Source organism: Octopus bimaculoides, chromosome 1 (assembly GCF_046866305.1).
Source record: "Octopus bimaculoides isolate indiv1 chromosome 1, ASM4686630v1, whole genome shotgun sequence".
Lineage (NCBI taxonomy): Eukaryota > Metazoa > Mollusca > Cephalopoda > Octopoda > Octopodidae > Octopus > Octopus bimaculoides.
In genome coordinates, this window is record NC_142928.1 from 99,134,393 (window position 1) to 99,158,261 (window position 23,869).

A 23,869-nucleotide genomic window follows, 5' to 3' on the forward strand; every position below is an offset into this window, starting at 1 on the left:
GGAGTCATCTCTCAAGCACTAGACTGCAGCAAACCTGCAAACAAACAAAACACATACATCAAGTATGTGTGGTCAATAATGTTTACAAAACTAGCGCTGGTTTCAATTTGTTATTGAATATGAGAACATTTTTTGCACAAATAAGCAAACATTGAAGCACTGAGTGAGTTGAAAATATTCTTGAGAAATTAAGGAAAACTTGATCAAAGAAAAATATAGGGGTCCTTCACCTGGTTTTCTAAAAAAAATTATTTTTACAGCTATTCTCCTGCATTTAAGATTTCCTTCATTTCTAAAAAAATATATTTATGTTTTTGCATATATAGTTAGCTATGAAGCACATGTGTCATGTAATCTAGATATTAAGTTAAAAAAGAGACTAACATATTTTGACATTATTTAAGTAAAATTTCTTAAGGTTTCTATCTTTAATATTTACCAGCAGATTTATAAGAAGGAGGATAAACTGAAGAAACCTCTTTCAAGAGCCTCACAGATTTCTTTGAAAAGTATGTATGTTTGCTTTGTTCTCTTAATATCTGAGTAAAATAATCCTTTAGCAGTCCAGATTAGCCATTATGCAAAATAAGGATGTATGCTTGTGAGTAAGAATGAAGCATTTGTCATATAGAATTGGGATAGTAGTGTTTGCTTATTACTTTCTGTTTTCAACTACTGTTCCTTGCTAGCTTTCTTTGTTGGAATGGAAAAAAAAAGGATCCATATGTGTAAATCTCAACCTCCTGGTACATGGCTCCTCTACCACCAAAACTTCAGTGATGTCTTCTTTTAACCACATGTAGTACTGGATATCTTCCTGTAAACAGTGCTAGATCTCAGAGCAGCAGCAAGCCAGAGAGAATAGGTGCAGAGGTCCACAAGGGAGTGAACATGCCTTTGCATGTCCCAGCCAAAGTTAATAAGAATAGACAGGGCTCAGCCACGAATGCTAACCCATAGTCACGCTGGACAAAAATGGCTGACCAACTTGCTAGAAATAGTAACCAAATCTTCTTTACTTCAAACTCTACCATTAAAAGAATAAGGAAAATTAGTAAATGCAGTCTTGGATGCTTATCTGAATGACAGGCAAAATAGATGTAGCTAGAATGCCTTTGGTTATAGGTCTGCTCAATCAGACAACAAACAAATCAGAGTATACACATTCACATAAACCTATGTAAAGATCAAACTAACTGTGCTACAATGTTCATGTAGGCAGTTCTTGCCCATTAAACCAAGTATGCAGCATAAAGTTGATTGGGTATGAAGCTAAAGTGATTTCATCCATGCCACATCAACTGAGTGGAAATACTGAATAGATTTTTGTGAAAAACATTTTTGGGAAGAAGGGGAAAATGAGTTTCAGATAATTCACACACCTTGACTTTGTTTCCTTGTACATTTCAGCATAATGGATATTTTTAATGAAATTTTCTACAAATATCTTTCAAATTATGTTGATTACAATTATTTCAGTATTTAATGCAAATATGATATGATATGTGAGTGTATGTACGTACGTGCATGTGTGCATGTGTATTTATTTATACATATATGTATAGAGAGAGTGGTCAGGGGGCATACACACATTCAGAAGACTGATTTGTTACTTTAATTAAGCAGATAAAAATGCTGGTGCATTAAAGAAGAAAGGGAAACAAGCCAAAGAATCTCCTGAAGATATGATGCCGACAGCCTTGGAGTTTGATTTTACTATAAGACTGTATGACTGGACATCAACTGAAGACTGTATGGGAGATACATCTGAATAAAATATAATACCAAGATTAACACTCTATCTTCACTGTATTGATCCCTTTTATCAATATTGCTTAATTTGTGTTGAAAAGGAAGTTGTTTTAGTTTGTAAAGCAAGTCTATAGAGTAATGTGTAACAGGAAGAGTATGTTGCTGGGGTGGATGAAGTGTTGGATATATTTTTCAGTGAATGGGATCAGATTAAACCAAGGCATGCTTCTCTAATTTTTTCAAGTCAATGACAAAGGCTGTATGTGGTTGAGAGCCATGCAAGAAACACTAGCCAAATTTCTTTGAAATCAAACTCTATTCTCTCAAACTAGGAAGCACACACCAAATAATCTAGTCCTAAATAACTGTAAAGGATGGGCTGGTCATAACTAGACGGCTTTTCATCATAGATCCAATTAGTTTAGGTTCACTCAAACCTAAACAATGATAACAACAACCGCAACACTATTTGTCTCAAGTGATGAAGTTTGTGCAAATTTCCATCATAATATCATAATTATACTAAAGGTGGCAAGCTGGCAAAATTGTTAGCACACCAGGCTAAATGCTTAGCAACACTTCACCTGAATTCATACATTCTGAGTATAAATTCTACCGAGATCAACTTTGCCTTTCATCCTTTTGGGGTCAATAAAACATGTACCAGTTGAGCAATGGGGTTGATGTAATTGACTTACCCCACTCAGCTGAAATGAGTGGCCTTGGATCAAAATTTGAAGCCAATATCATTATCGTTTAACGTCCGCTCTCCATGCTAGCATGTGTTGGATGATTTGACTGAGGACTGGTGAACCAGATGGCTACACCCAGGCTCCAATCTGATTTGGCAGAGTTTCTACAGCTGGATGCCCTCAGGCCAGATTGGCAGACTCACTAGTGTTATAATTTCTATATAAAACGTCTGATAGTTATTTCAAAACATCTAACAATGTTAGATTCAATTAGAAGGTTTTGAGCAATCAGAATTGTTAGCATGCTGGACAAAATGCTTAGCAGACTTTCTTCTGGTTTTACTTTCTGAGTTCAAATTCCACTTTGCCTTTCATCTTTTCAGGGTCATTAAAATAAAATACTAGTCAAGTACTAGTGTTGATGGTAATGACTGTACCTTTCCATTCAAAATTACCAGCCTTTTGTCTAAATTAGAAACAATTATGCAATTTAATTCTTGTTATTATTTAATCCCAGGTCAGTCTTGATCAAGCTGACTTATGGTCAAAAGCAGTCCAGCCATGACCATTCTTTTGTTTTCTTCAAACATGGTGTATCTAGGACAATGTTATCTAATGTATCCATTTCTAGAAAAAACAGCTGGGAGATTTTACAGCTATATCACACAGACTCAGTGACCACACAAAGGTTGTCCCATTAGCTTGATTACAATTTGATGTTATTGTCTAGCACCAGGTCAGTCCTTATTGAGCAGACCTTTGTCCAATACGGCAATACAGCCATGACCATCTTGTTTTTTTCCCAAAGTGTAAAGAAGCCAGGCCCACATTATCCAAAGTGACCACATAAAGTGACCACATAAAGGTTCCCACATTAGTTTGATTGCAATTTAGTTTGTCAAAGTAAAGGAACAGTACTTGGAACTTTAGTAATCTCACCCAGATACATGGAGTCAATACAATGGTGTTCATCTTGAATTTCAGCTAGTTGATGTGGATTGAAATTTGACTTGAAATTAAGCAAATGGTATGTACACTAGGCTTCTCATAAGGGCTCAAAATATCTCATGATATCAGTACAAAACTAAAAAGATTTACAGACATATTTCTCTCATCTCTACTAATGTTTCTAAGTGTGGGGTGTGTTTTACTAGCAACTGCTATCTTACTGGAACACTGAGCCACATCAGATGCTATATTTTAGAAACTTCTGCATCCTAATCAAGGACAAAGACTACTCACCTATATTAGTGTCATTAGCAGAGATACACAACATGAAATTGAGGACCTGCCAAAGCTAATGGGGCACAGAGTCCTAGAAGTGCATAGTGAGATGCATCTCAGGTGCGACTAAACAATGATAACAATTGCAGCAACACTATTTGTTTCAAGAGTGATTGAGTTTGTGCAAATTTCCATCATAATATCATTATTATACTATTTAGTAAGGCATCGGGCCAATACAAAACATTTAACAGTTAGTTTAACCCCTTAGCACTTAAACTGGCCATATCCAGCCTCTCACGCCTAACCTACAATCACATTATCAAAATCTCAAGGTTACAAGAGAATGCAGGATAAATTTAAAACAATGTGAATAGATAACCATTACATTTGGTGAAAAAATGCAAATTCTAAAGGGTTAAAATATCTAGCATTGTTAGAATCAGTTAGAATGTGTTGAGCTATCAGAATTGTTAGCATGCTGGACAAGTTGCTTAGTGGCATTTCTTCTGGCTTTATTTTCTGGGTTAAAATTCCTCTTTGTTTATTGTTTTTCCAGGGTCATTAAAATAAAATACTAGTCAAGTACTAGTGTTGATGGTAATGACTGATCCTTTCCTCTCAAAATTACTGGCCTTCCAGTGGGCTTTTTTTTTTTTTTGTGACTTCAAATCTTACTTAAAGTCAACTTTGCTGTCTTCCTTTGACATAAAACTGCGTAACAATATCGCATACTTGGACTTGACAAGCTACATGGGCCCTTAAACAGCTAAAATACCAAGCAAATCTCCCTCTTTGAAATCATACATCTTTGTATTAACCCTTTAGCATTCAGGTTATTTTGTCAAATGTAATACTTATTTATTTTTAGAATGACATTGTGTGAGAGGTTGAATCTGGCTGGTTTGAACATAAAATGGGTAGAACATTTGGACCAGATATGGCTTATTTAAATGCTAAAGAGAAGACAAACTGGATGATGTAGTCCAAGACATTATCTTTGAAAATAAGAAGAGATGACTGCAAGTGGAATGCCTTTGACCATCTGCGATGGACTGGCGTCCCATCCAGCTGGGGGGAACACATACGCCATAGAAACCGGGAAACCGGGCCCATGAGCCTGGCTAGGCTTTGAAAGGGCGACGAAAATATATATATATTTATATATATATAGATATATATATATATGTATGTATATATGTATGTATAATCTCTTGTACTGAAGATTGCAGTGCTATTGTAGATTAAATATTTAGTTTAAATAAATTATGTATGTATTAGTGATGGTGAATTATTTCCTTTTTGGTTTAATTAATTATTTTATATATATAAATAAAAATATGCATGTGTGTGTGTGTGTGTGTATGAGATACCTGCTTCCATCCCTCAATTATACTTTCATCTCTTGTAATACTATACTCTCAAATTCAATTGAGGGATCTTGTCTTGCAAGTTACATGGTAACCACACAAGTTCTTGGGCAACAAAAAATGTACCCAGTACATTATGTAAAATTGTTGGCTTTAGAAAGAACATCCATCAACAGAAATTATGCTTTACCAGACAGTGGAGCTTGGTGCAGTCTTTTAGCTCCTTGGTTCCTGTTGCACCATCCACTTGTGCCAGCTTAGCAAATGGACATTAAATGATGATGATAATGACGGCGATGACGATGATTCCATCCATGACTATACAGTCATTACTTTATCAGGCATTGTCCACTCAGAATTACATTCTTCAGTATGTTCATTTCTTTAAGAGAATATGGTGTGATTTCAGGGAGATTTGACTGCTATTCCTAGCTAATTTCTGTACTGCACAAATACTATCACAGATGTGCTCCTTTTAACATTTCCAATTTTAGTAACACATACTCTCATCTCTTGGAATGTGCACATGTGAGGCTAAGAGATGGGTCTTGAGTGTTTTATGTTTTGTTTTTTTCCCTTAACACCTCGACTATTTTTAGGGTTATTCTAAAGTTAAGTCATATGAAATTCTGGTGAGCTTATTAAAGTAATGATTTCTCCAAGAATAATTAAATATTCATCTTTAATAATAATTACTGCTGTCAGTGTTGCATGTATGTTGATGTAGCATATTAGTATATACTTAAGACAGTATATATGAGTATGTGTAAATGTGCAAGTAAATTTTGCATTTGGTGTATTAGTATGTGTTTGTTTGTATTAGTATGTATGTGTATCTATAATATTTAGTGATAGTTTCTGCAAGTCTGAAAGTTAGTTTAATACTGCAAACATTGCATAATGCAGCTGCAACAGCAATGACAACAATAACAACAACAATGAAAACATCATTAACAACAATCAGCAACAAAACTTTTCATTTATTTTCTAAGAAGTATTTCTTCATTTTCTTCTTTTTTTTTATTGAATTTTCTATTCGATAATTCATAAATTACCCAGAGGCAAGAACGGTAGGTGATATGTGGTGTATAGTGGTTAGTGTGTGGTGGATAACTGCTTTGCTGGGGTAGACAAAAGACATTGTAGTAACATTGCCATTTTCAAATTGATTGAAGTAAACGGATATCAATTGATGAATATGTTGTAATTAATTTTTTTGGAGTGGTGGTGAGGAAGGTGTAATTGTAGTGTGTATTGTAGTGGGGAGAAGGAAATTTTCTTTCATATTGATGAAATAAACTCTTATTGGTGTTCTCAAGTCACAAAGATATACAAAAAAACAACAAAAGTAAAGTAAAACAGATAAATGAAAATCAAACAAACAATTTTATTGTAAATTGTACTTCATAACCTTTGTGATCTACAGGAACCGAAAGAATTTATTACATCATCTCAGAGATTTTTTATTTGTGATTTAGTAACAAAACATTAATCAGTATTATACTACAACACATCTTCATTATTGTACACATACATCAACCCTTTGACGTAACATTAACACAACTACACCACATTCACACAGCATGGCCATACATCATATGAACATTACCATATATGGTATTATAATGCACTAACATACCACACAACACAACTAAACTATATACTGTAAGTATGCCAATGAGAAAGTTTCTCCAAGAAATGAAAGGATCTCCATGTGATCATTTGACCTGCCAAATAAGCAGTCAAATTTTCTTCAAATTACACCCTGTTATCTTTTTAAAAAAAGGAAAGATTATTGGTAAGTGTAGTACTAAATACACCAGGGCTAGAGAAGATTGTTTCAGTTACTAGATCAAGGCTAACCTAGAACTAAACAATACAACAACTATACAGCATGTCAACACTATCATACACCTCATTTCTTATACTAATAATGGTTTCAAATTTTGGCACAAGGCCAGTAATTTTTAGAGGAAGGGGTTTAGACAATTATCTCACCCCCAATGCTCAGTTGGTACTTATTTTATTGACCCTGAAAGGATAAAAACCAAAGTTGACCTCAGCAAAATTTGAACTCAAAATGTAAAGAGCCAAGAAATACCACTGAGCATTTTTTCCAACATACTCATGATTTTGCCAGCTCATTCATCATACAAACCACACTAATAATTCCTTCTACAACAGGTACAAGGCCTGGGAGGGGGTAAATCAACTACATCAATTCTAGTGCTCAATCTGTACTTATTTTATCAACCCTGGAAAGATGAAAGGCAAAGTTGAGCTCAATGTTATTTGAACTCAGAACATAAAGAGCCAGAAAAAAATCGACAAAGCATTTTGTCCAACATGCTAATGATTCTGCTAAGTTGCCACCCTTCTATCATACTAATAAAACTATTAAACAATACACCAACACTGCAACATATTACACAGTAATTCTGTCATAAATAACACAATAACAATGCAACCAGGCAACATCTTAATGTTCCACTACACAACTGTCACAACACAAGAGGACACCGATACAACCACATACATACTAACATATCCGCATGACCATTCCTGTATGGAAAACAACCAATATTTGTTTCTTGACTGTCCAGAGTGAACATCAATATCAATAATGTTGGGTAATCTGTAAAATTGGTATGAAGAAAAACGGAACAATTACGAAATGTTTATCTACAAATAAATAAAGAAAAAAAAAGAAATGTAACCAATTGATAGTTAAATTTTAAACAAGACAGCAAAGAAAAGAAAAAAGAAGAAATAAAAGATATTATCTTGCTTATGTGTGTGTGTGTGTGTGAACAAAAATATGCAATAATTCTTAAGATGTCATGGTGTGCGATTACACATTAGCCTTCCATTGTTTCCTCCTTATCATCAACTTCACTGCCATTACTGGTTAAATATACCAATCCACATCAGAAGAGATTATAGGAATACGGTGAGAGTTCTTTGCCACTAGAGATCAGGAAGAGTTCCATCTTCTTTGTAGAATTTGTGGAAAGCCAGAACAAAACTTGTGGGATAAATTCTGAGGGAAATTTCTTCTAGAGTTATGCCTCTTGAACAAGGATCATAATGCTTTCATGATGTAAGGAGTAAATGCTAAAAGTAGTGTTGGGGCTGGAGTGCAGGTGAAATGGGGTTGATGTGTATTCAGAGGAAGGGGATAACAAAAAATGGGGATATAGTCAATCTTAAAATCATGTATTGACAAATGCAGGTATGTGCATGTGCATATATTTGTATTTAATAATACACACATATACATACATGTCCACACATGACTTGAACATTGACTACTCTCCATTTACCACATTCAACACCTCACGTCCCTGCACACACATCAACCCCATCCCATATGTATTCCAGCCCTACACCCATAATGTAAGAAGTAACATTTCTTACACTATGAATGCACCCTGATCCTTGTCCAAGGAGCATAATTCTAGAAGGAATCCTCTGGACTTCTCCTATGGCTTTTTCCATTCTGGTCTTTCACAACACCCACAAACCATATGTGATACTCTTTGACTTCCAGTATGAAAAGCTACTACTATACACTCCCTTATCAGCTCTTCTAACAAGTGCTGGGAGTAAATTTTTCCCAGACTCTTGTGTGAGAAGCCCATTGATAAAATTGGCTGAAATGGACTTCTGATACTTGTATTCTATAATGAATATTAATATACCCACAGTGTTGACAAATATATAAGTGCTTCTTATACACACACACACACACACACACACACACACATATAAACATACATGAGTGTTTGCATCCCTGCAACTTAGCAGTTCAGCAAAAGTGACCAATAGAATAAGTACTAGGCTAACAAAGAATAAGTTCTGGGGTCGATTTGTTCAACTAAAGGCGGTGCTCCAGTATGGCCACAGTCAAATGACTAAAACAAATAAAAGAAAAGAAAAGAATATATATATATATATATAGATATATATATATATATATATATATATATATATATACTTTATTTAAAAGCAGCAGAAATATAACAAAAAAAACGTTACTCTGAGTTTCACGTTCCCGTTCATCGGACAGTTTTGTTAGATGACAAAACTGTCCGATGAACGGGAACGTGAAACTCAAGAGTAATGGTTTTTTTGTTATATTTCTGCTGCTTTTAAATAAAGCATATTACTCTACCTCTGGTATTTGAGTACTCTTTTTTCCACCTTGTTGCACATTTCATGTGCTTACTCCGGTATATATATATATATATATATATGCATATCAACCCCAGAACCTATCCTTTCTAAGCCTGGTACTTAGTCTATCAGTCTCTTTTGCCGAAATACTAAGTTTTGGGGATGTAAACATACCAACATCAGTTGTCAAACGATGGTGGGGGGACATACACACACACATAAACATATATTGTGGGCTTCTTTCAGTTTCTATCTACCAAATCCACTCACAAGACTTTGGTTGGCCTGAGGCTATAGTAGAAGACACTTGCCAAGATGCCACACAGTGGGACTGAACCTGGAACCATGTGGTTGAGAGCAAACTTTTTACCACACAACCACGCATATATATATGTATGTCATTGTTCAGTTTTATTTCAAGATTTCTTGTCAATAGAGAAAGAGCTGGTTTCTAACCGAGATCCAAGACTCGGTCACTGGAATTTCTCATAATTGGTATTTAGGCAGTGTGTTACATATCCCAGGGCCCCAATAATTACAGGTATAAACCTGAACTCGTAATCTGGATAGAGTAACTGCAGATTTCTCAATAGTTCAGGGTATATATTCTCTTTATCACTGATCTTCAGCTTTATGTAAACATCCACTGGACAGCTAATTTCCATAACTGTACACAGTTTCTCTTCTCTATCCCAAATCATTATATCAGGTCTGTTGTGCTTACAGTTTATTGAGGTTTTCATTGGGACATTCCACCAATAGTCCTTTTTACTATAAGTGGCTATTTTATATGTATGTGTATGTATGTGTGTATGTAGGCATGTACATATGTATGTATGTATATATTGTTGATGAAGATGAAAGATAAATGTCTAACACACCTCTTATTAGTGTGTGTGTGTGTGTGTGTGTGTGTGGTGACAAGGAAGATAAGGAAGACGAGATGGAATACTAATATGCTATCCCTCACCACATGGCATCTTAACAGTTAGTTATTGCAGTTTCTCTCTTTCTATAATGATAATGCAATATAATCATCTTCCAACAGTTTCATTTACTCCTAGTTGATAACATTCTATTTCATTTTACTTTTGTCTTCCTTTCTAAATTTTTATTACTCTCTATCTCTCTCTCTCTCATGCACTCTCCCTCTCTTTCTCATGCACTCTCTCTCTATTAAATCTAATTATAAATTAATAAAACTGTTTTTAAAATGTCATGCTTTACCATAAGGTGCTCTAACTTGTTTGTAGCAATTTCTTCAAAGGCATTGAACTTCTGAAGGAAACTCTCTGTATTTCCCTTGTTGTTTTCCTCAATTAGGTTACGAAGTGTATCTCTCCAATCTTTACTTTGCTGAGTTCCTTTAAAATCTTCCTTCTGATAATCTTCAATTTGACCTACTGTATTTAACATCTCTTTATGATCCTGAAGCAATGAAAGTGGAAACAAATTAGATAAATATTGGCACAAGGCAGGCAAATTTAGGGGAGGTGATAAGTCGATTACATCAACCCCAGTTCTCAATTGATACTTATTTTATCCAAAAAAAATGATAGGTGAAGTTGACCTTGGCAGAATTTCTACTGAAAACATAAAGACGGACAAAATTCCACTAAGTATTTTGCCTGGTATGCTAACGATTCTAGCAACTCAAATTTTGGTTTCAAATCTTGGCACAAGGCCAGCAATTTTGAGGTAGGGAGTAAGTCAATTACATTAACCCCAGTGCTTAGTTGGAACTTGTTTTATCAACTCTGAAAGAATAAGAGTCTACTTTGGCAGAATTTGAACTCAGAATGTAAAGACATGAAATGCCACTAAGCATTTTGCCCGGCATGCTAATGATTCTGCCAGCTTCTCACCCTAAATTTGACAAATATTAGCAGGATTTTTTGGAGCACACTTGTGCAGGGTAGCATACTTCTGCAAATTTAAATAATTCATTATTTTTTTTAAGAGATTTTGCTTGAATTTTTGTTATTAAGAAATAACACTTTATATCTTTGATGGGTGTGTATGTATCTATGTGTATACATACATATACAGGGGCTGAAAAGTTCCTGGCTTTGGGTAAAAGAAAATACAGGAGGATCAGTTAAGTATAATTTTATTCAGCATACTCCCCACTCAGATTCACACACTTATTGCAGCAGTCCTTCAGTTTCTCTAAGCCCTGTAAAAGAACTCGTAAGGTTGGGCCCCCAACCAGGCCTTTCGCGACACCCTTAAAGCCAAGAACTTTTCAGCACCCCCATCGCACAATACTTTACACAGAAATATAGTGTATATCACCTTGACTGAATATATTCATAATTAAAGGAATTATACAATGACCTTTCTGTCTTTTTAGAGATGGGATGTCTGGAGGATTACATTGTTCAATGTGTCATTTACTTCTTAAGACAGTTGGTTGTGTTCGGAGGGAGATTTGGCTACTATTTCTAACAGATCATATGACTGAATAGAAGCTCTCTCATTTACTCAAGGAATTGTTTGTAGTGAGGAAAGTTGTTGAAGAGTGTGATAAATAGGAGAAGCAAATATTTAAAATGAGCCCTGCAAGGTGTAGTGGCTGCTACAGCAAGCGTTGCCCACCATTCTCCACAACAATGCCACTGCGGGGCATGGCTGAGCACCCCACTTGTTCTGGAATATGTAGCCCGTCGCCCCCTCCACCTCCATCTTACACTGTTTTACCTATCCCCACTTTTCCTTTTCTCTTTTCTTTCTTTTTCTTTCTCATCTCACTTCATTCCTGCTTCTTTGTATGTGTGAATAATTATAATTAAAGAGATATTTAAAATCCTCTAAAGTCTATGTCCGATGTAAACAAACAAGTTTGTTTTTGAAGCATTGAAATGTATTGTAGAACAAGTAGAAAGATAAATTTTAATCAATGCAGAGATGCTGAACAGTATATATATAAAGGATAAAACCCTTTTTTTTTCTTTTAAAAGCAGAAAAATTTGTCGGCAGCCAACCACGAGGATCGAACTCACACTCCTCCAATGTCCAGTTGAAATGCTCTACCATTTAAGCTAAGCTGCCTGGCCACCAAACCTTTCTGCTTTTAAAAGAAAAAAAAGGATTTTATCCTTTATATATATATATATATATACTGTTCAGTATCTACATGTTGATTAAAATTTATCTTTTTACTTGTTCTACAATACATTTCAATGCTTCGAAAACAAACTTGTTTGTTTATATCAGACGTAACCTATTCGACATCTAGCATTTCTGGATAACTCTATAACTTCTTAAATTGCAGAAAGGTTTGGCAGTCAGGCAGCTTAGCTTAATCATGATGATCATCATCATCTTCGTTTAATGTCCGCCTTCCATGCTGGTATGGGTTGGACGATTTGACTGAGGACTGGTGAACCAGATGGCTGCACCAGGCTCCAATCTGATCTGGCAGAGTTTCTACAGTTGGATGCCCTTCCTAATACCAACCACTCCAAGGGTATAGTGGGTGCTTTTACGTGCCACCGGCACGAGGGCCAGTCAGGCGGTACTGGCAACGGCCACACTCAAATGGTGTTTTTACGTGCCACCTGCACAGGAGCCAGTCCAGCGGGATTGGCAATGACCTTGTTCGAATATGGTAGAGTATTCCAACCGAATATTGGAGGGGTATGAGTTCGATCCTCATGGCTGGCTGCTGACAAATTTTTCTGCTTTTAAAAGAAAAAAAAGGATTTTATCTGTTATATATACATATATACTGTTCAGTATCTATGCGTTGATTAAAATGTATCTTTCTACCTCCTCTAAAGTCTGTCTCACTATTCCCAATGTATTTTATATTCTAAACAACATCTTGATAATGTGAAAGTTTTTTTACTAAATTCTTCATTATTTTCAAAATTAATTGACATGAAGGCTGAGTATTTCAAATTTGGAAGCACAAAGCTTAAATATATTTTCATGGTGAGTAATGTATCATTGCCCATTGTACTCTTTAAGAACAGAAATCCATTTTCTGCAAATTAAACAGGCTGATTTACCTTTCAATTTTCAAAAGAAAAACAAAAAATTAAACAATTTTTGAAACAAAGAATTATATCTAAATCTGTTCACTGTTTTCTTTTGGCATTATTCTATATTCACATGAACTATTCTTTGCTTTAGCAAATATATGAATTGTTGGCAAATATATAAACTGTAGATAAAATAATTTGTAAAATTAGAATTACCTTTTAACAAAAGCAGTACACTATCACTGAAAAGAGGTTATTTCCATTTTTAAGATACTTTTCACTCAACCACCTGTGAGCTATTATAGCTAAGTCTCACTATTTCGTTTTTTGAAATGCTGGATAACTCTTTAAAATTACTAATATCCACATCAGATATATTAACAAAATTTGGCTGATTTTGCTGTAAAAGACTTCTTTCAGCAGCTAGCACTGTTTCAGCTGCAAAACCTTTTTGTTATCATGCATATCACTTGAGTTCATTTGGACAAATATATACAAAAAATTTAGAGAAAGAAAACTTCTGCTTGGTTCACTGTGTATAAATAAAGTGAAGGGAAAAAGGTCACAACACTGTGTGTGATATTGATTTATAAGCTTCTTTTTCATTGGATGAGACATCAAAAGATTCCCTATGGTGTTCTGATTTGATTTATCAGAACTAGTGTCATTCAGGACTCTGACTCTGAATGCACGCTAACAATATATATTTTACAGAATATTTTTAAAATAAAAAAAATAAAATTAGGTCATATGTTTAATACTCCTACATCATCCAGCCCACTGACTTGTTAAAAATAGCAAGCAAATTACCCATAAATCATACCTGACTATTTTTAAAAAGATGATATTTAAGACCACATTGGATGATGTAGTTTTAGATACGCAGTACTTGAAAACCAAAAAGGGAAAATAGAATAGCCATGACCGAAGCTCTTTTGATCATAGGTCTATTCTATCAGAGCCAATTTGGAGCAAAACAATATTAACAATTAACAAACATAATCACTAATTATCACATGTAACTGCTGCCCTGTGAAATCTTTTTTTTTTTTGCTTATATGATCTATGTTAACTATAATTAACTTTTTGCTGATTGTGTGCCATACTTAACTCTTAATTCTTTCACCCACTAGAAGGTGGTCTGATCAAGGTTACTGAACCTATTGAGCATCTTAATATTGATTTTAAAGGACCATTGATGTCAACCATTATCTTACAAGAATCTCTTTGTGGACATTAATGATTGTCATGCTTTGATTTTGCAAAACATTATCCAAATATGAAGCTGTTATAAAGTGTCAAGATCAAATCTTTAGATTGAATGGCGCCACTAGATACATCCACTCTGATCATGGTGCATAGCTGCTGACAAAAGATGGTTTAAATAAACAGAGTCATCACATGTAAAACTACACATTACAACTCATGTGATAATGGCCAAATTGAATGCTACAATAGGATTATTTGGAAAGTTGGTAAATTAGCCCTCACAACACTAAATAAACATATTTGAATTATCTTATTAGTTCACTCACATCACTGATTTTTAAATCCAAAAATGCCCAAGTGGACTGTGGGCAATACCCTTAGTACCCTAATATCATTATTTTAATGTCCACATTTCCATGCTTGCCTGGGTCGGATGGAATTTGTTGAGGCAAATTTTCTACAGCCAGATGCCCTTCCTGTCACCAACCCTCACCTCATCATCATCATCATCATCGTTTAACGTCTGCCTTCCATGCTAGCATGGGTTGGACGATTTGACTGAGGACTGGTGAAACCGGATGGCAACACCAGGCTCCAATCTAATTTGGCAGAGTTTCTACACCTGGATGCCCTTCCTAACGCCAACCACTCAGAGAGTGTAGTGGGTGCTTTTACGTGTCACCCGCACGAAAACGGCCACGCTCGAAATGGTGTCTTTTATGTGCCACCCGCACAAGAGCCAGTCCAGGGTCACTGGCAACGATCTCGCTCGAAAACCCTACAAAGGCCAGTCAGGCGGTATATATATATATATATATATATATATATATATATATATATATATATATATATATATATATATATATGTCTGTACGTGTTGTCGTCGTCGTTTAACGTCCGCTTTCCATGCTAGCATGGGTTGGACGATTTGACTGAGGACTGGGGAAACCAGATGGCTACACCAGGCTCCAATCTGATTTGGCAGCGTTTCTACAGCTGGATGCCCTTCCTAAAGCCAACCACTCAGAGAGTGTAGTGGGTGCTTTTACGTGTCACCCACACGAAGGCCAGTCAGGCGGTACTGGCAAAGACCACGCTCATCTTGCTCGAGAAACCTCATGTGTCACCTGCACAATAGCCAGCCCAGGGGCATCAGCAACGATCCCACTCGAAAAATCCCAGAACCCCACACAAGAGCCAGTTCAGCAGCACCGGCAACGATCTCGCTCGAAAAATCTCATGTGTCACCCGCACAAGAGCCAGCCCAGGGGCACCGGCAACGATCCCGCTCGGAAGATTTCATGTGTCGCCCGCACATGAGCCAATCTAGGGGCACTGGCAACGATCCCGCTCGAAAGACTTCATGTGTCGCCCGCACATGAGCCAGTCCAGGGGCACTGGCAACGATCCCGCTCAAACAATTCATGTGTCGCCTGCACAAGAGTCAGTCCAGGGGCACCGGCAACGATCTCGTTCGAAAGATATCGTGTCGCCCGCACATGAGCCAGTCCAGGGGCACTGGCAACGATCCCGCTCGAAAGATTCATGTGTCGCTCGCACATGAGCCAGTCCAGGGGCACTGGCAATGATCCCGCTCGAAAGATTTCATGTGTCACCCGCACATGAGCCAGTCCAGGGGCACCGGCAACGATCTCACTTGAAAAAGCCTCATGTGTCACCCGCACAAGAGCCAGTCCAGGGGCACTGGCAACGATCCCGCTCGAAAGATTTCATGTGTCGCCCGCACATGAGCCAGTCCAGGGGCACTGGCATCGATCCCGCTCGAAAGATTTCATGTGTCACCTGCACAAGAGCCAGTCCAGGGGCACTGGCAACGGTCTCGATCGAAAGATATCACGTGTCGACCGCACATGAGCCAGTCCAGGGGCACTGGCAACGATCCCGCTCGAAAGATTCATGTGTCGCTCGCACATGAGCCAGTCCAGGGGCACTGGCAACGATCCCGCTCGAAAGATTTCATGTGTCGCCCGCACATGAGCCAGTCCAGGGGCACTGGCAACGACCCTGCTCGAAAAAATTTCATGTGTCACCCGCACATGAGCCAGTCCAGGGGCACTGGCAACGGTCTCGATCGAAAGATATCACGTGTCGCCCGCACATGAGCCAGTCCAGGGGCACTGGCAACGATCCCGCTCGAAAGATTCATGTGTCGCTCGCACATGAGCCAGTCCAGGGGCACTGGCAACGATCCCGCTCGAAAGATTTCATGTGTCGCCCGCACATGAGCCAGTCCAGGGGCACTGGCAACGACCCTGCTCGAAAAAATTTCATGTGTCACCCGCACATGAGCCAGTCCAGGGGCACCGGCAACGATCTCACTCGAAAAAGCCTCATGTGTCACCCGCACAAGAGCCAGTCCAGGGGCACTGGCAACGATCCCGCTCGAAAGATTTCATGTGTCGCCCGCACATGAGCCAGTCCAGGGGCACTGGCAACGATCCCGCTCGAAACATTTCATGTGTCACCCGCACAAGAGTCAGTCCAGGGGCACCGGCAACGATCTCGCTCGAAAGATATCATGTGTCGCCTGCACATGAGCCAGTCCAGGGGCACTGGCAACGATCCCGCTTGAACGATTTCATGTGTCACCCGCACATAAGCCAGTCCAGGGGCACCGGCAACGATCTCGCTCGGTTTCCAAATAAAGTTATATTTCTTTATGATAAAACATGCTTACACAGAAGACTGGAAATAAAAGACACCACTTGCATGACAGTGACACTCATTTAAAATCACATAATGTCAAGGCAAGGAGACAGTAACACACACACACACACATAGGGTGGGCCAATAGTAATGCACAAAATAAGCTCAATGTGCTCCAGAATTGTCTAAAGCATGCTTCAATTTTTTTTTAATTGAATAAAATAAATAAAATAATGATGAATACACACATACTTGTATATGATGAACAAAATGAATAATAATAATAATAATAATAATAATAATAATAATAATAATAAGTAATATAATAAAATGTCAAATGTTTTACTGCATGACTTTTTGGCCTGTATGTATACATATTAACTGAAGTGTACAATACTATATATCCATTACAGCTGGTCTTACTAATCGGTTTTGCTCTAGGGGTTCAACAGAGTGTTTGGTATATATACACACACACACACACACACACACACACACACAATTGGCTTCTTTCAGTTTCTCTCTTCCAAATTCATTCACAAGACTTTGGTCAGACCAGGGCTATAGTAGAAGACACTTTCCCAAGGTCCTACACAGTGGGATTGAAGCTAGAGCCATGTGGTTAGGAAAATTATTTCTTATCCTACAGCTACAGCTGTGCCTAATCTGACAGTAAAGAGATAATCAAGAAATGATATGCTTTATACTTGATGGATGTGAACAGAATGAAATATTTATAAAATATTTACTACTATCTGAGGAAGTTCTTCAAATTCAAAGTGTCCATCCCACATAGAAAGGAGTAAGCTGGCTGTGCCCTGTAACATGGAGAAGATAAGACAAGAGTCAACAAAATAGTCAGAAAGAATGATGTAGGACCAAACTTAGAACTTCAGCATTTCAGGTTCAAATCTGAAGCCTCTCAGTTTACAAAAGTAAATAGTTATTTCTTCAACTTGGAAATCATGTCATAGGCTGTGATATAATTAATATCAGAAACAAAAGTGTCTCCCTTAGGTTAGTATTAATTTCATCAACTTGTATGGTGAGCACTAAACAACCTAATAAGAAGGCCTATATGGTTCCTTGATCTGTTAAAAATAGCAGTCAAATCTCCTTCGAATCATTTTCTACCACCTTAAAAAAGGAAGGGTGTGTTGGATAAAATGTCAGTATGATGGCTGTCTGGTTAAGAACCTCCCTTTGTAACCATGTGGTTTTGGGTTCAATCTCACTGTGCTCCACTTTGGGTAAGTGTCTCCTGCTATAGACCCAGGCTGATCAATTCCTTGTGAGTGAATTTGGTAAGTGGAAACTGTACAAGCCCATCATGTATGTATGCATAGGTGTGTGTGCGTTTGTCCTCTTCCCTCACTCACAGCTTGACTACTGGTGTTGGTTAGTTTATGTCGCCACAACTCAACAGTTTGGTAAGGCAGTGCCCCAGCATGGTCACAGTCTAATGACTGAAACAAGTCAAAAACAGGAGATAAAAGGTAATTAATCTCTAAATGCCATCACTCAGATGGAGTGGAAGAATCTTAAAAGTGTCAAACAAAATGACTTGTGACATTTCATTTAAGGCCCTTTACATTCTAAATTCAAATGGTACTGAAATTAGCTTTGTATTTCACAGTTTATAAAATAAGTACCAGTCAAGTACTGAATCTAGTATAATCAACTGCCCTCTTCTACCAAATTGCTGATTTTCTACTTTTGTAAGAAATCAGTACTAGAACTAACAGAAAAAAGGATTAACCCAGATTGTTAAAGAAAGGGATGAGGCATCAGGTGTACTGTTGGTGAATTTCAGGAAGCATGGAAGTTTTGAGGGATGTAGTGTCTTGACAGCTAACAACTGATGTGGGGAGTTTAATCCATGCTTCAGCAATTCTGAGCATGAAAGACTGTTTCTGAAAGTCATGGATGCTATGTTGTTTTTTGATTTTGTAAGCATGTCCACAAGTATTAGACATATGGAATTCAAAAAGGTGCCCAAGGTTGTTGAAAAGATGGTGAATAATCTCGTTGGTGTCTACAACTCAGTTGCCAGATGTCGAAACTTTAATGTGTTCATGCCCACAGAAACAAGACGTTCAGAGTACGGTAGATGCCTGATAGCAGGTATTCATCTGGGTGTACATTTCTGAACAGTTTCCAGGAGATTGATATGCCAAGCAGGATAGGGGTTCCAGACTGATGATTTCAATTGTCTTCAAGTTCATTCCATAGTAAAGTATTTTTAAAGTATAACACTCAAACTTGTTTCATTAGGTTAAAGGTTTTATCTCTGTCATCAATTTCATTCTATTGTTAAGGTTGTTGAAAGCATAACACTCTAATATGTATTGTGACAAGCAAAACAATATTATATAGGGTGAAAGCAGAGGTGATTGTAATGTTAGGTAAGAAACTGTAGTAAAGATAATAAGGAAAAACAGAAAATAAAAACAAAAAAGATATGTGAGTAACAAAGAATATCACAGAAACATAAAGAGAAATAAGAAGTCAAAAGAGAGAGACTGCATTCCTGATCTTCATAGATTTAATTTATTATTTGGGTTTAACACTATCCACCTGTTCCTTTGGAAACCTTTAGCATTTTCAGTCTCTTATAAACATTCAAACCAGTTTTCAAGGTTAAAGATAAATCCATTCCAACTTTTCTGGAGATCCAGAAGAAGACCATGAGTGCTGCCACTTGTCTTATCATCATCATCATTTAACATCTGTTTTTCTTGCAGGCATGGGGTAGACAGTTTGACAGGAACTGGCAAGGCCAGGGGCCTCGCCAGGTTCCTAAGTCTGTTTTGGTTTGATTTTTACAGCTGGATGCCTTTCCTAACTGCAACCACTTTACAGAATATACTGGGTTTTTTTTACATGGCACCATCACCAGTGTTTTTTATGTGGCACCGCCACCACCAATGCTTGTTACATGGCACTACCACCAGTGCTTTTTATGTGGCACTAGCACTAGTGCTTTTTCCATGGTACCAGAACCAGTGCTTTTCATGTGGCACCAGCACCCACACCAATGCTTTTTATGTAGCACCTTGGTTTTAGGATCTCAGTTCTGTTGTGGTGGGTGGGTCTTCTTCGGTACAGCGATGCCAAGCTATAAAAATAGTTTTTTTGTTTTTTTTCTATATATAACAAATCCTTTCTACTATAGTTACAAGGCCTGATATTTCGGAGAAGAGGACTAGTCAATTACTTGACCCCAGTGTTTGACTGGTACTTATTTTATTGATTCTGAAAGGATGAAAGGTAAATTTGGCCTTGGCAGAATTTTTTAAATAACAAATCAACAAGAAGAAACAGAGAGTCAAAAAGAAAAGAGGAAGCTTGTAAATAACAATGTGTAATAGGACAGTTATGGACATGCATGCATAAAAATAATAAGTAATTGTGGGAAAGATGTAACAACAGAGAAAGAAACAAAGAATAACTGTAAAGAATAAAATGTAGTAAAGATTAACTCTTTAACATTTAAACTGACCATATCCAGCCCAAATATTCTTGTTTTATGCTCAAACCAGCCAGATCTGGTTTCTCACACCTACATTATTATGTCATTCTTAAAAAAAAAACAATTACATCATCAAAATCTTGAGGTTATGAGACAATGCATGAATAATTTAAAACAACATGAATGAATGATTATTACATTTGACAGAAAAATCTGAATGCTAGTGGGTTTAAAGTTACAAAAATGAGAATAATAAAAATTGATTTACATAGCAAGAGCCAGGATGAAGTGTACTGAAGACAGATTGTGCTGACATATTTGAAAGTTGCAGGAGTACTTCCTCTGATGGCTGTCCAGATAATAAAGGGAGATAATGGTGGCCACTTCTCACAGATTTTCTGAAAATATACAACAGAAAATCAGTCTCTCTCAATACTTCTTTGCTATATAGTCAACCCAAACTCTAACATCTTAAAAAAGTACATATTGAAATAATGTAGTCTTGGGTACACTGTGCCTAAGTAAAGGCAGATTGGTTACAGAGGTGTTTGCTCAGACAGGGATATTAGGCGTTAAACAAAAAGAACAACAAAAACATACTCTCTTGCAGAAAGCATGAAACTATACCAAAATATATTCTCCACCTACGTTTCTGTGAACCTACTCTTTTAACCAAGTCACCAAAAAAATAATATGTGAGTAACAAAGAATATCACAGAGACATAAAGAGAAATAAGGAGTCAAGAGAGAGAGACTGCACTCCTGATTTTCATAAATTTAATTTATAACCTGGGTTTAACACTATCACTTGCTCCTTTGGAAACCTTTAGCATATTCAGTCTCTTATAAACATTCAAGCCAGTTTTCAAGGTTAAAGATAAATCCATTCCAACTTTTCTGGAGATCCAGAAGAAGACCATGGGAGCTGCCACTTGTCTTATCATCATCATCATTTAACATCTGTTTTCCTTGCAGGCATGGGGTAGACAATTTGACAGGAACTGGCAAGGCCAGGAGCCTCGCCAGGTTCCAAAGTCTGTTTTGGCTTGATTTTTACAGTTGGATGCCCTTCCTAACTACAACCACTTTACAGAATGTACTGGGGCTTTTTACATGACACCATCACCAGTGTTTTTTTATGTTGCACCACCACCATTGTTTTTATGTGACACCATCACCAATGCTTTTTATATGGCACCACCACCAGTGCTTTTTATGTGGCACCAGCACTAGTGCTTTTTCCATGGTACCAGAACCAGTGCTCTTCATGTGGCACCAACACCTACACCAATGCTTTTTATGTAGCACCTTGGTTTTTGGATCTCAATTCTGTTGTGATGGGTGGGTCTTCTTTGGTACAGCAATGCCAAGCTATGAAAATAGGTTTTTTTTTTCATTTTTATATATAACAAATCCTTTCTACTATAGTCACAAGGCCTGATATTGTGGAGGAGGGATTCACTTTCAACCCAATCATCAAATCATACGCTCACCATACTCTCTAGCAACATAATGTAAAAATAGTACTCTCTAACCAAATGAGAAAAGCAGTTCTACTCTCAATCCAAGTTCAAAGCTGCGCAAGATTCAACAAGACTCATAGCTTAAAGGTGTTATAAATCTACACTTAGATCATGGATGAAATGGAACCAATGAAGGACACTATTTACAATAACTCACACACACACACACACACACACACACACACACACATGTAAGGTAAGTGAATGGACCTCATTCAGTTTCTATGGTGAATATTCAGTTGTTCAATTAACTGAACTACTTGTTCATTGAATTAGCATGCCAGTGACTGAATATTTCACAGATACTTTTACTCTTAACATAATACTCATATAGAATCAATGTCACATAACAAGAGACAAAGCTGGACTTTTAAATTACAGACTAGTACAATGCATCATACAATTTTCTGCACAGTTTCCACCCACCCAATTTGACTTATTAGGCTTGAATCAAATTTGAAACTATGGAAAATTACTCTTCCCCAAAATGTCATGCAGTGGAATCAGACCTAAAACTTCATGAATTTCTTACAGATTTAACCATCAGAAGATACTTGAACAGTTGCTGGCCTTCTATGAATACCAAACACAATTTACAGTATAGTACTGCACTTTTAAATGGGACATTGCTATTGATATACACAAATATATTCTGTTGAATTGAAGAAGAAAAGCTATCTAATTTTTGTTTTTTAGCTAACAATATACTCACCACGCTGCTGTCACCACTAGGCTATATTATCTTTGTGTCAATGGTTTCTATTCCTCTGAAATAGTAAGCCGCATCCCACGTTCTCTTCCCATCCAATCGTTCCTATCTCAACCCCATAATCAGGGTCACTAAGTCCTACCTTCCCAGAGCAGGATCTTTCTGAAAAACCTACCTAGTCAACACTTTTCTAACAGACATAGACAGTAGTAGATCAAGTTAAACAGCAAGTGTATTGACCCCACTAGTACAGAAGAAAGCCCATAAAAGTATCACTAGCTGAGGAAAGTCTACAAAGATCTTACTCTTCTTGCTGAGACTATGTGATACTTGCTTAAGTTTTTCACTTCCTTTGGAACATAGGCCATTGGCAACTTTTCTCTAGTTTTCAACTCTGGGCCTTCTTCCACTTCTTCCACATTCTGTTGGTGTTGAATTGTTATCAATGTTCTGTAACCTTGCTTGTTTTCTAGGTAAGGGTGTTAGTTCTATGCAAACCCATTTTTACCTCTTGGGAGAGATGGTCCATATTAGTCTGGTATCTGTTCTTTGACCTGTCCAGCATGGGAGGCCTTAACATGAGCTTATGCACCTCTGGCATAGCTCTCAGGGCTACTGTGGCACACAAGCCCCCACACAGCATTAAAGACTGGACTTTGCAATGGGACTATGCGATGATAATAACAAAAGGAGAAAAAATTTAAGTAATGACTCACCCTTCAAAGATATTTATTGCTGTCCAGCAGACAAACTTGGCAGGACCAAGCTGAATTTCTTCTTCTGAGTCTTCTGGACTCAAGGGTTTGGATTGTTGAAAGTTTGGTGAAAGAATCTTTAATCCTAAGATTTGTATTAACAGACAAGTTTTATCATCAAATAAAGGATGAATTAACTGTAATAAAAAATATACATATATATATATCAACATCTAACTGGGTCAATGAGAACAGATTTTAAAAAAACAACAAAAATCAGGTACAGATTAAATTACACAGAATATGCTCCTGATCAGTCAGAAAAATGATTTCATCACTCCACCTAAAATCTCTGATGGCTAGGAATTACTTTTAAATAAACCTGAAATAAACT

At 37.1% G+C, this 23,869-nt stretch overlaps 1 protein-coding gene and 1 non-coding gene across 4 annotated transcripts in view; one reads left to right on the forward strand and one right to left on the reverse strand.

Moving 5' to 3' along the window:
• The first annotated feature begins 291 nt into the window (after positions 1-291).
• On the forward strand, positions 292-1,794 carry LOC106880824 (uncharacterized). The gene is made up of 2 exons (XR_016238829.1): positions 292-509; positions 1,627-1,794. It is a non-coding gene; the product is annotated as an uncharacterized LOC106880824 (transcript).
• Positions 1,795-6,405: 4,611 nt separating this feature from the next.
• LOC106876175 (uncharacterized) overlaps positions 6,406-23,869 on the reverse strand; it is a 130,147-nt gene continuing 112,683 nt past the window's right edge. The window contains exons 23-27 of one of the 3 annotated variants that reach the window (XR_016242472.1): positions 23,497-23,620; positions 20,817-20,946; positions 17,826-17,894; positions 10,442-10,642; positions 6,406-7,720 (exon numbers count right to left, since the gene is read on the reverse strand). Coding sequence is in view for 2 of the 3 variants with exons in the window: in XM_089354555.1 (XP_089210681.1) it covers positions 7,706-7,720; positions 10,442-10,642; positions 17,826-17,894; positions 20,817-20,946; positions 23,497-23,672 (591 nt within the window). In the remaining variant the exon portion in view is untranslated. Of the gene's footprint in view, positions 7,721-10,441; positions 10,643-17,825; positions 17,895-20,816; positions 20,947-23,496; positions 23,673-23,869 lie in introns of all 3 variants that reach the window. The other 2 variants (XM_089354555.1, XM_089354558.1) reach the window with 2 other exon arrangements.